General features: G+C 46.0%; 1 protein-coding gene across 2 annotated transcripts in view; it reads left to right on the top strand.

Moving 5' to 3' along the window:
* Positions 1-8598, top strand: part of LOC142184549 (uncharacterized) — a 31824-nt gene extending 23226 nt beyond the window's left edge. For both annotated transcript variants that reach the window (XM_075259480.1, XM_075259481.1), the window contains exons 2-12: positions 119-1705; positions 2189-2339; positions 2415-2600; positions 2674-2811; positions 3626-3820; positions 4114-4336; positions 5062-5267; positions 6224-6287; positions 6760-6872; positions 6970-7028; positions 7385-8598. In XM_075259480.1, coding sequence (XP_075115581.1) covers positions 119-1705; positions 2189-2339; positions 2415-2600; positions 2674-2811; positions 3626-3820; positions 4114-4336; positions 5062-5267; positions 6224-6287; positions 6760-6872; positions 6970-7028; positions 7385-7595 — 3133 coding nt within the window. In that variant the 3' untranslated portion in view covers positions 7596-8598. The remainder of the gene's footprint in view (positions 1-118; positions 1706-2188; positions 2340-2414; positions 2601-2673; positions 2812-3625; positions 3821-4113; positions 4337-5061; positions 5268-6223; positions 6288-6759; positions 6873-6969; positions 7029-7384) is intronic.
* The last annotated feature ends 3727 nt before the right edge of the window (positions 8599-12325 follow it).

The following is a 12325-nucleotide window of genomic DNA, read 5'->3' as shown; positions in this document are numbered from 1 at the left end:
TTGATGCAATTCATGGACATACTGGATCTCTCAGACAGAGACACAATGTACATTATCAGTATATATATGTAGTACATGTATATATTATAACTAACTGGCTTTCATGTTGTTTACACAGGAAGATCCCACATCATGGAGCCATGAGAGAAGATGACATCATCTTCATGAGTTGTCCCTCTTTCCCCCACCCTAGTTGTCCCTCATCTCCAGATCTATCAGATTTCCCTTCTTCTTTTCCTGTAATCAATGTTTCTTCACTTTCTCCCCATGAAAACGCCTCCTTTGTAGACAAGTCGGACTCCTCCTCTTCATCTTCTCTGCATGTTTCTTCTATGGCTCCTCAGGACTGCTCTTCTACACCCAAACTTACCTCCTCCTCTATGTCATCCCTACACTTCCCTATCAAATCTGAATACTCCTCGTCCACATCAAGTCAGAACTCTTCTTCAAGATCCCAAACTGCTTCTTCCGCTGTAAGATGTGAGAACCCCTCGTATACACGTGATTTCACCGACTCCAAAGTAACTTACAGTTCTACGTCTGACTCAGAATATTCCTTGTCGTTACATATGAATGGCTCTTCCACGTTGCAGACCATCAGCCACTCTTTACCTCCTGCAAATTGTTCTTCTACATTACAGCGAGCTTCTTCCTCTGAGTCACCTCCAAAGTCATGTCAACCTGAGTACTCATCTTTGTCATGTCAGAACCCTACATCAGTTCGGAACTGCAAGTCTACATCTGAACGCAACCAATATGAGTGGTCTTCTAGGCCACAAATGAATGGAGAGTTGTCTATGTCACCTCTGGATTCCATCTCCTGCTATGCTACGCCAACTGAAGACCCAAGTGAATTCTTTCCTGCATCCATATTTAATACCTCCCTATTGTCTGGACATGGTGAATCCTCTACATCGACACTCGACTGCCAGTCACCCAACCGGCATGCCGTAACCATTCAGGAATGCCATAGTAAATCCCTGTCTGACAACTGTTCCTCTCTCGATTTTCCCTGTATCTGCACTTGTGAGTCCTCCACTGATGTCCGGCTTGGGACCTCTTCATGTCACCTCAACTCTTATCATCATTGTGATCCACCAGTGAAGAATGGCAACCCCATGTCTTGTAGTATTGACTGTTCAACTCTTAATCTTTCTGGAGAACCAGAACATGAAGTCACGTATTCATTGACGTCACAGAACTATTTAGATCTATCAAACAACATCAATGACATCCCTAACCCACAGCTGAATTCTACAACCCATCCATGTGGCAAATTTACTTCCACTGATCATAGCACACACGTTGGACCTTTCACTCCATGGTCTACCCAGAACTTTCAGTCTCCAACATTTCCTGAGACTGATGTGGTTCCCACCAATGAGGACCTATCTGTTGACTATTTACTTGTCAATGGACATTATAGTCCTCACTTACCCATCAAATCCACCAGTAGCTGCTCTCTTCCCAGCTTCATTGACTCTTCAGACAATAGTTCTGACACTCCTCAGGCCCCAGCCTCTACTTATCCCAACAATACGGACCGGACTGTGTTCGCCAATCCTCATGGAAAACATCCCATAATCCCTAGCTGTTCTCATGTCCTATCTTCTGGTGAAACCCCCAAGTATGGTCCATTACCTGGAGAAGAGACCACAATCCAGGAGTGTGAAGTATGCAAGGCGTCATTGGAAAATAAAGTTCGGTAAGTAATACCACAGCCAAGGACATAGATGGCATATAGACGGACCATATGGCTGCTATGGGATCCTTAGAAAGGTAGATGGGTCTCAGTCCTGGTTGTTCAATTCTATTTGCTACTGGGTGGAGAGAATCTGTACAAGACTCCACTTCTAGGATAGGAAATTGGCCCAAGAATAATGGAAAGAGGATTGGAAAACAGACATAGGGCCTTGTATACTGGTTGGCAAACCAGGTGCCTTTACTATGTAAAGGTGTCCATACTTGTATTTGAAGGTGCCATCTATGTACTGGCAGGTATCGGGCACCAATAAGATCAGACATTCACATTTAACACACCCGATCCTTTTTTCCTCTAACATCTGTCGAGGGAGAGTCAGGAGGATCCATAACAAGACCATCAACCAGCCCCAACAAAATTGCTTGGTTTGGCCAACTTCTCTTACATGTATTACTATTTCCATCTATTACCCCATTTTCCCACCAGCATGGATCAGGACAGACGACTGTGCGAACACTTCCTAGACTCCCTCTCCCGTTTTGAGGATTGGCTACAGATTGCACAGAAAACTACGTCTCAAGCAAACCTATACAAGACACTTCACCAAGAAGCCAAGCTGGTCCTGAGGAAGTATGAGGTAAGGGTCACTAAAATTTGGTTTTCTACCATTTTACCAATAACCATTTTCTGACCCAAGTCCTCACCGTCCAAGGTCCTACTAACAGAAATACGGGAGAAATTATTAGACCTGGAGACTCTGAACAGACAGTACTGGAGACTGACACAGACCCCTCAGCAGACACTGCTTCCAAGTATCCTCCGGAGTAGGATGCAGGAGGTCAACACGTTATGGGAGAGTCTACAAGACGAGGCAGAGACCTTACACAAGACATTGAAGGTACAGCAACATCTTGAATTTAGGTAACAGACAATGTAGATGTAGCTACTGATGTTCTATAACCTTCCTACAGTCTAGGGTCCAGCAGAGGGAAGAATTTGAAACTGACCAAGATGACATGAAACTTTGCCTGACCGAGATGGACCTAGAATTATCCAATGTAGAGTATATCTATAGAGGCAACTCCACAGAGAAGATACAACAACTGAAGGTAAGAAACTTAGAACAAGGGAGTAAGGGTGAAACATCTTATCTTATTCCGTCTTATCGCATTCCTTTTCTTCATGAGGCTAGAGGTTGACTTTATATCTTGACGGTATCAGAATGATAGAAGGTGGAAGACGCATAGGACATGTGGAACATCTTCCAAAAAGTCACCAGCCTAACATGCACCGCTTCTTAATTCCTTGAAGCTCTGATCCCTAAGAGAAAGAATCAACCAGAAGGCTCAGTTCATCTATGACACCACCCATTGTGGGCAGGGTTGATGTCCCAAAGACTTAGATGACCTAAGCTTGTCCAGTGCTTGGATTTCTAAGTCATATGTAGCAAGAGAGTATCTATGACAAAGGCAACATGGATTTCAGAGTGTAGTCAAACAAGACAGTGGTTGGTAATGGGGGTTTGGGAAAGGCCAATGTGAAGTTAGATGAGCCCGGGTTCAGGTAAATAAGGTGCAAGGAGTCAAGTGTTAGGTTGAATGGGAAGATACTTTTGGAGAAGATGTATATAGTCACCACAAGCCAAGGGGTGAAGTAATGGAGGTCAAACAAGATTATGATGGGGGCCAGGACATGCAATGGTGCTGGAATGCAACTGTGCAAGGACCTCTTATCCATCGGTAGTTTCTGATATTGCAGCATTAATCTCATATACCCCCTCTAATAAACATACCCTAATATGGCACCACAGTAGATCCCTTGGTGGTTCCTTGAAGTTTAGGATGAAAGAAAAACAGCTCCTTCCAATTCAGTTCATTTATGGGACTTAGCCTAACAAAATAATCCATGACAATTCATTTCTAGGCCTTCCAGGAGGATGTTTGGAGCAACATGAAGAGGGTGGAGGATCTTCTAGAGCGAGGAGACCAGCTGATAGACGACAGTGATCCTCGAGACGCCGCAGACCTAGAAGTGGAAATGACGGAGCTCGGCTCATACTGCCAACAGATCTACACCCGTCTCTCTCGCTTACAGAAGAGACTTGTGAGCACCAAACTGGTACGAGACTATCCAGCCAAGTATTTAGGGTTAGACCAGACATATAAAAAGTCTGAAGTGATGGATTTCTGCATTCTACTTGGTATGTAATTCATTGACCATTTGGGCACAGTACTATAGAGTTGGGATATCCGACTATCATAGTGATGTCTACACCAAGTCCACTCCACCATATCTTCCTGCCAGAGATGAGATGAGCATGAACTGGGTCTACCGGACCCTAACCCAACTTTACATGTATTATTGCCTATCTGATGACATCATTGAACGTAATTCTTGTTTTTCTCTTGAAGGTGTTTGAGGATGACTTCCTAGATGGTGCCATAGAACATCTCTCGTCAGGCTCTTCAGATGTGTTTTTAGATCTGGATATTGAAGACGAAGAAGTTTCCAGTTCAGTTAATGTTCCTTTTACCAGTGCAGCATTGCCTATAGACTTGGAGTGGGACCCATTAGGTGATGTTGGAAGATCAAGCTCTCATGATGGACAAGAGTCTTTCTACACGGCCACCTCTGGTATATATATTTTTGGTTTTGACGTCTGATCAGGTACAGAGTAAGGGTACCATGGGACCCGGGCTGTTCAGAAAGCTCGCCCTTCACCCATTCATTCCAATGGTCCCTATGACAAAATAATGTCCCACATTGGCCCTCCAGATAGAATATTGTCTCATAGAGGCCCCTCCACATAGTATAATGGTCCCACAGTGGCCCCTCCACACAGTCTAATGGTCCCATAGTGGTCCCTCCAAATGGTATAATGTCCCATAGTGACACATACACAGAGATAACTGAATGATATCATCAGGATGTAAGAGAACCAGGACCCATGTGCCAGAGCCCAGGGGAGGTGAGTAGTACTATCTATTGTCTTTACTCACCTCTCCTGGACCTCAGTATATTATACTCCAAAGTCTTAGGAGACCCCTGAGTATAATAATAGCCAATGTGAGTCAATCCTTGCCAATATTGGTGTGAAATCTCACAAGGTTCACCCAACAAATACCTCCATTTGACTCCTGTGCCCCCCAAGAGTAATCAACTGTCTTGGCGTGTGTCCGTACAGTTGATTACAGGATTAGATTATAATGGGGCACATGGGCAATTGCCTGATGTTGGGCCCCCTTGCAACCTGGGGCCTGGGCAACCACACATTTCACCCATATTATAATCCGCTACTGCCTCTGCTGGCCATGTATACACAGTGCAGGATAACAGTATATATACAATTCCATCTCTAGCACCATGGAAGCTGACCCAGAGGAGCGACGGATCTCGGAGTAGTCTCAGCTCATCTTCTGGCATTACTTACTCCAATATAAGAAGACATGAAGTCAAGGAACCTGCGGGAGATCTTCACAACGGTCTTACTGCTCCTCGAGACACTTATCATGTAGAATGGACTGAAGAGCAGATTCATGGCCAAGGACAGAGAGAAAATCCATCAGTGAGTCCGGCAGGTTCTGCTCAGGCTTTGCTTGTAGTGCGAGATCCCTGCCTTGTGTTACTATCTCCTCCCTTATTCTCTTCATTTCTTTGTATTTCATTTTGTCTAACTAAAATCAAGAATTTAACTTTAAATCTTCTGCTGGTGTCTCAGGAGCATAGATGTCCCCACCCCCGCCTTCACCTCCTCACTGCTTTGGATTTAGGTGTAGAAAACTAAACTAGCTGCAGCAGGAGCCTCCCCCCTGTGTCCTGTCTGCAGCAGGAGCCTCCCCCCTGTGTCCTGTCTGCAGCAGGAGCCTCCCCCCTGTGTCCTGTCTGCAGCAGGAGCCTCCCCCGTGTCCTGTCTGCAGCAGGAGCCTCCCCCCTGTGTCCTGTCTGCAGCAGGAGCCTCCCCCCTGTGTCCTGTCTGCAGCAGGAGCCTCCCCCCTGTGTCCTGTCTGCAGAAGGCCAAAAAGACTATAATAGGTTTTTTATTAAATGAACAAAATGAAGTGAAAAAGAGAAATGTAAATTCCATCAATATTTGGGGTGACCTTTGCCCTTTGGAGGAGGAGTCCTGGACTTGATGATCCGGCCCCTGCAGATCTAGCCCTGATCTCATCGTCCAGTCTGTCTGGGATGACATGAAGAGACAGACGGATTGGAGCAAGCGACATCCACAGAAGATCTGGGCTTAGTTCTCCAAGATGGCGGCGGGGACAATCTGCCTGCCCAGGTCTGCCAAATACTGTCTACAAGTACCGAGAAGAAGGAAAAGGGCAAAGGTCACTCCAGATATTGATGGGATTTACATTTCTCTTTTCTTCATTGACATAAGTAATCTCCTAGCCCTTCTATTTCTAAAAGCATTCTTATCGCGCAGCAATCTACCCCCTGGTCTAAAACTTTTGCACCGCACTATAGATAACAGCTAAAAATACACATTTGAGCGCTTCTACCATTCTAACCCAATAGGCGATGCACAACTCTCTGCTATGTCCGGACGCAGGCAAGGGACAAGACGTCATCTCCTGTTCTGGTGAGTTCTACAGGCATGACGTATATGGTGAGCCTGGGGGAGGACATTGTGGGGCTGTGTATTTTGTGTATTTTATTCCAGGTGCTTCACATGTGATTTAAAGGAGAACTCCAGATACTTCATACCCTTAAACAGATTAGATTATTGTTTTTATATGTTAATTTCTGCATCATTTATTATTACTATTTGTAAATCTGTCCCACTGTAGGAGGAGCTTAGTCAATTACGTCTTTGTTATTGACTTCATTCCCCCATCTGCCACTAGGGGGAGTAAATGTACTTACTCCGTTTCCAATGATTTCCACAGGAGCTGTACAGATCTCTAAGCGGTGCTCCCCCTAGTGGCCCCTACAGGCAATCAAACACATCTAAAAAAATCTTGGGTCACAGTTTGCGAGCCCATACATGAGCCGGACTCCACACATAATATGTGCAATTGTTTTATTTTCCCGGGATATTCCTGGAAAATCAGATCCAGAGAGTGAGGTGACATCTTGTTCAGAGGTGATTGACAGCCGGTCACAACCAAACTGCTCTGGACAGAGGAGACGTCAGCGCAAGAAGAAGCGAGGGGCGCAGAATCAGGTGAGACTCCCGTTCACAGGTATGTGTCCACTAGGGGGCACTGATATCCATAGCTTGTCAGCCTAGGTCTATGACCTCTTCATTCTATACGTTGTAGGATGCCAAGGGGACTCTCAAGCCTACGAAGCCGGACGTGTCAATTCTTATGGAGAACGGGTAATCCTTTAGCTTCATAAAGTGATGATTTTGACGACTACATTTAAAGGGATTGTGCAGGATTAGAACAATATGGCTGCTTCCTTCTAAAACACTGCGACGCCTGTCTATGGGTTGTGAGCGGTATTGCAGCTCTGTCCCAGAGGTGGTGGGGCTGAGATTTATCAATGGGACCCCTGGGCAATGGTAGGATGTTTAATACCCAAGTAGACTGGTGGCCACAGGAGACCACAAATGGTCCAAGTGCGACTTCACATAGGGGCTGACGGTCTAGAAAAATACTGCGGGTCTTAGTGTCATGTGTATTAGTGTGTGTATTCACTCCGTAACCTCCAGATTTATTTCTCTACCGTCAGGGATGACTTGTCCCATCTGGACCTCCACAAAACCTCCTACAGACCTTCATGTTCTCTTTGCCTTTGGATTAGACGCTTGGCCTTCGTCTCGGTCTTGTTCTTGGTCCTGGTCACGTCTCTTCTCTTTCCATGGGGTCGTCAAACCTGCCCTTATAGTCGCCTCTCCTGGTCGCTAATGCTGACATATGTGAATGGACCTCCACCAACATAACGCAGGACCGATGTGACGAGGAGACCCCTGACAAGCAGATCCCATACTCAGGAACCAGCAGATCCCATCCAAGAGAGGGTCACATGTTCTTATGGGATCTACCGCTACCCATCAGGTGTATTATAGTGTATTTAGTGTATTATAGATGTATGTCAGCAAATGTGGCTGTGAATCTCTTAGAAATCAGGTGAGTTCAGAAAATGTCTGAAAAGAAAGGGACGTCCATGGTTATAAATAACGTCACCCTGGAGGAACCAATATAGTCACAAAGTAAATCATTGAATCCCATAGATGCCTTGTAATGCTTCTTTCCTCCTGCGGGGGCACTGCTGGAGAATTGATCGCTTGCTGCCAGGTTCTCCTGCAGGTAACCACTGATCATTAGGAGTCCCAGCAGTGGGACACCCTGTGTTTGGCTAACTCTCAAGGGGTGCTTTGAACCAAATGTGGACAATCCCTTTAAAAGACGTTTACCATGTGTTACTATGTATATGTGGATATTTTCCATTTAAAGGAAACCTTTCACCCCCTCCACCATCCTTCCGACTGATTCTGTCGCCTCGGTCATTCCAAAGCACAAGAATGCTCTCTGCTGTCAGGTGGGCGGTCCTTGTTTTTTTGATCCGCCCATCAGAATTGATTGCTCAAGAATAGTGGGGGCTAGAGAAAAAAATCCAACTGCACTGGAATCAGGGGAGGGATTAAGAGTTGGAGTTGGATCTAAGTACATCTCCATTGAGAGGGAATGTGGGTCAACAGCACGGGCCCTGCATATTTGGGGGTTCTGACTAAATTATGACTAAAATGAACAACCCTTTTAAGTCCGCCCACTTTAAGGTCCTTTCCACTGGGACTGTCTCTTTGACATCAGGACAGATGATTGTGATGGACGGAGTGGCTGGACGTATAGTCTATCTGTGTGTAATGTATATTTATTCATGTCTGCTGATATTTTTGTGTCTATATTGCTTACTACTTTTTGGAAACCCATCTTGTTTCTACCTCTGACCTCAAGATTTATGTTTCCTGCAATGATGCTCAGAAAACAACAAAAATAAACTTTGCTTCGAATTCTTGTGTTCATCATCATTGTCTGTACATTGTGTTACCTGCTAAAGCAGCAGTCTGTGCTCCAGAGCTGATCTTCCTTCTTACTTTTACGCAAACCCTGCCCCTTTCAGGTTGGTCACACCCCTTCCCACCGATTTCCTTCTAAAGTTTTCCCTACTCTTAAGACATTCACTAGTACAAGTGACACCAGTTGTGCTTAGTCTTCTGCTTGACTTACTTCGGAGGCGACATAGTAGACTCATAATGGTCATTCGTGGTCGTAGCTGGGATCAGGGGAAGGCCTAGGGGCAATTGCTCATAGTGAATCCATACATTGATAGGTTGCAGCCAAAATTCCTCTGTCTCACACTGTCTGTTTATACTCTCTGTGAGTGCTGTGTGCAGAATTTCAGTGTATTTCTATGAGCTTAACACTGCTCCCTCCCCCTCCTGCTTGTAAGTGATGACGCGGATCCAGGGCCGGGCGAGACGGGCAACCGCCCGGGGCCCCGCGCTTAGCGGGGCCCTGCGGCACGGCCGGGACCTATTACCATTCCCTGCGAGTTAGCAGGCGCGGGGCTTCTCCTCCCTGTGCTGTGCACTGCCGGCATGTAGCAGGACGTGTGCTGCCCCTCCCCCACACAGATCGGCGTGTGCAGGGGGAAGTCTGCCGGCTACTGCAATGAAGCAAGAGCTTTCACCACAGGCCAGACAGGACAAAGCTGCACAGGAGCCTCCTTCATATCCAGTGCACCAGGCCAAATGTAAGTACATTTTTTGGGTAAAAATATGCATATTTAATGTTTGTATATTTGTGTAAAGTGTCTGTGTGAGCCCTGTATGCTTGTAGATAGGTGTGTGTGTATATATGTATGTATATTTAATGTGTGTATATTTGTGTAAAGTGTCTGATATACTGTGTGAGTCCTGTATGTTTGTAGATAGGTGTGTGTGTCTGTATGTATATTGTATATGAATGTATGTGTGTAAATATATGTTATATGTATTAGGCCTGGTTCACACTTGCGTTCAGTATTCCTTTTTGGGAAGTCCACTTGGGGTTCCCCCGAACAGAAACCTATATGCATTAAAAAGCGGTGAGCAATGAAACCACACGGACCCCATAGACTATAATGGGGTCTTTGTGTTTTCTGTGCGGTGTCCACATGAATCACGTGGAGAGAAAAGGAGTACTTGCAGCACTTTTCTCACCACACGATTCATGCGGACGCTGCACGGAAAACACATGGACCCCATTATAGTCTATGGGGTCCGTGTGGTTTCATTGCTCACCGCTTTTTAATGCGTATAGGTTTCTGTTTGGGGGAACCCCAAGCGGACTTCCCAAAAAGGAATACCGAATGCAGATGTGAACCAGGCCTAAGTATATTCAGCATATGAGTGTCTTTCTGTGTTTTCTTCTGTACATGTCTACCATTATGCATACTAGAATTGTATTTTATAGTGTGATGTTCAGTATATTGAGATGTTACAGGGGTTATCCAGGAATTACAGTTCTCTGCAAGGGAAAGGTCACAAATAAGAAAAAAAAAACATACTCGCCTGCCCCCGGTGTCTCCCACCTCCGTCCGCTCCAGTGGCTCCCGGAGCGTTGTTCTGGCAGATGTCATCGCCACACGTGACTGCTGAGGCCAATCAGCGGCCTAAAGAAAGGACACGTGACATCACAGGTGACATATGTGAGTGATATCGCGGTTTCTTTCCTTAGGCTGCTGAGGCAGATGATTGACTTCATCAGTTACGTGTGGCGAGGACTGAAAAAACTCTGGGGCACCGCTGGAGTGGACAGGGGTAGGAGAATCAGGGACAGGTGAGTGTGGGTTTTATTTTTTTTCCTTCACCGGCCTCCTTGTAGAAACCTGTAATTCCTGGGCAAACCCTTCAAGGATTAGGCCCTACAGAGCAAAACACAGCTAACACTGGATTCACACCAGCGTCTGGTCTCCGTTCTGAGGTTTCCGTCTTCTGCATGCAGAAGACGGAAACCTGTCGGACTGAGTCTGGCCATGAGCGCCAGTGAGCGTTTTATGTTCTCTGCGGCAAAACCGTTTTAAACCAGACACAAAGTCTTGCATGTCCGACTCTGTGTCCGGTTAAAAAAAACAAAAACGTTTTGCCGCGGGGAGCACAAAACGCTCACAGGCGCTCACGGACGCACACTTCATTTGAACGGGTTTGAAAAATGCCTGCAGGTTTCCATCTCCATGGCATGACACTGGGGCAGAGACGGGGGGGAATGAAACTGTGGGCAGATAAAGGGGGAGAATGGCATGAAACTGGGGACAGAGATAGAGGGGGGGGGGACATGAAACTAGGGGTAGATGAAGGGTGTATATGAAAATGGGGGGGGGGACATATAATTTATGGGTGACTGTAGGAGGATTATACTGTGTGTTTTTTTTTGTGTTTTAAATATACTGTGTGGAATCACATGAAAATTGAATGAGAATGGGTGGAGTCAACATAAAAGTGGGCGGGGCCTAATTTGCTGCTGCGCGCGCCGCACATTTTGTTCCCTCTTTCTGGTCTTCAACAGTTGGGAAGTACAGGTTAAATTACGTGACCCCCAGTAAGTAGGGCCCCGCCAAAGTCAATTGCCCAGGGCCCCGCAAAACCTGGATCCGCCACTGCATGGATCAATGTTCCAGAATCAGGAGGCAGAGAAAACAGGTCGAGGATGTATGACATAGAAATACAAAGACTCTGCAGGGGATCAGCATCACTGAGCTATCACTTATTGCCCTTAGACAACACTCAGGACAGGGCGAGTACAGTGCGAGGTAACACCACCCCTATAGCTGTACTGAGCCAAAGGCATGATGGGAAATGTAGTCTGTAACAACCGATAAATGGCACATTCACTAAAACAGACAGACGAATAAAATATTTGCTGGAGTTCTTCATAAAGAATGACCAATATTTCTACAATAACCGCATTTTATTAGTAATAATCACACGAGCAGAGTTTGAAAATCTTGACCTGGGTGTCTGCCCCTTTAAAATATTTTTCATCTAATACAAAGATCAGACTTCACATATCTTTTCACCTTAAAGGGAGTGTGTCACCCTGATATGGGTGATATGCTGGTCCTGGTGACAGTAACCTATCTATCTGCAGGACTGGGGTGATATGCTGGTCCTGGTGACAGTAACCTATCTATCTGCAGGGCTGGGGTGATATGCTGGGTCTGCTGATAGTAACCTATCTATCTGCAGGACTGGGGTGATATGCTGGTTCTGGTGACAGTAACCTATCTATCTGCAGGACTGGGGTGATATGCTGGTTCTGGTGACAGTAACCTATCTATCTGCAGGGCTGGGGTGATATGCTGGGTCTGGTGACAGTAACCTATCTATCTGCAGGGCTGGGGTGATATGCTGGTTCTGGTGACAGTAACCTATCTATCTGCAGGGCTGGGGGGATATGCTGGTTCTGGTGACAGTAACCTATCTATCTGCAGGGCTGGGGTGATATGCTGGTTCTGGTGACAGTAACCTATCTATCTGCAGGGCTGGGGCGATATGCTGGGTCTGGTGACAGTAACCTATCTATCTGCAGGGCTGGGGCGATATGCTGGTTCTGGTGACAGTAACCTATCTATCTGCAGGGCTGGGGGGATATGCTGGGTCTGGTGACAGTAACCTATCTATCTGCAGGG

Source organism: Leptodactylus fuscus, chromosome 11, assembly GCF_031893055.1.
Source record: "Leptodactylus fuscus isolate aLepFus1 chromosome 11, aLepFus1.hap2, whole genome shotgun sequence".
In the NCBI taxonomy this organism is placed as follows: Eukaryota; Metazoa; Chordata; class Amphibia; order Anura; family Leptodactylidae; genus Leptodactylus; species Leptodactylus fuscus.
The sequence above is the reverse complement of the archived record's forward strand: the minus strand, read 5'-3'. Positions and strand labels throughout refer to the sequence as shown.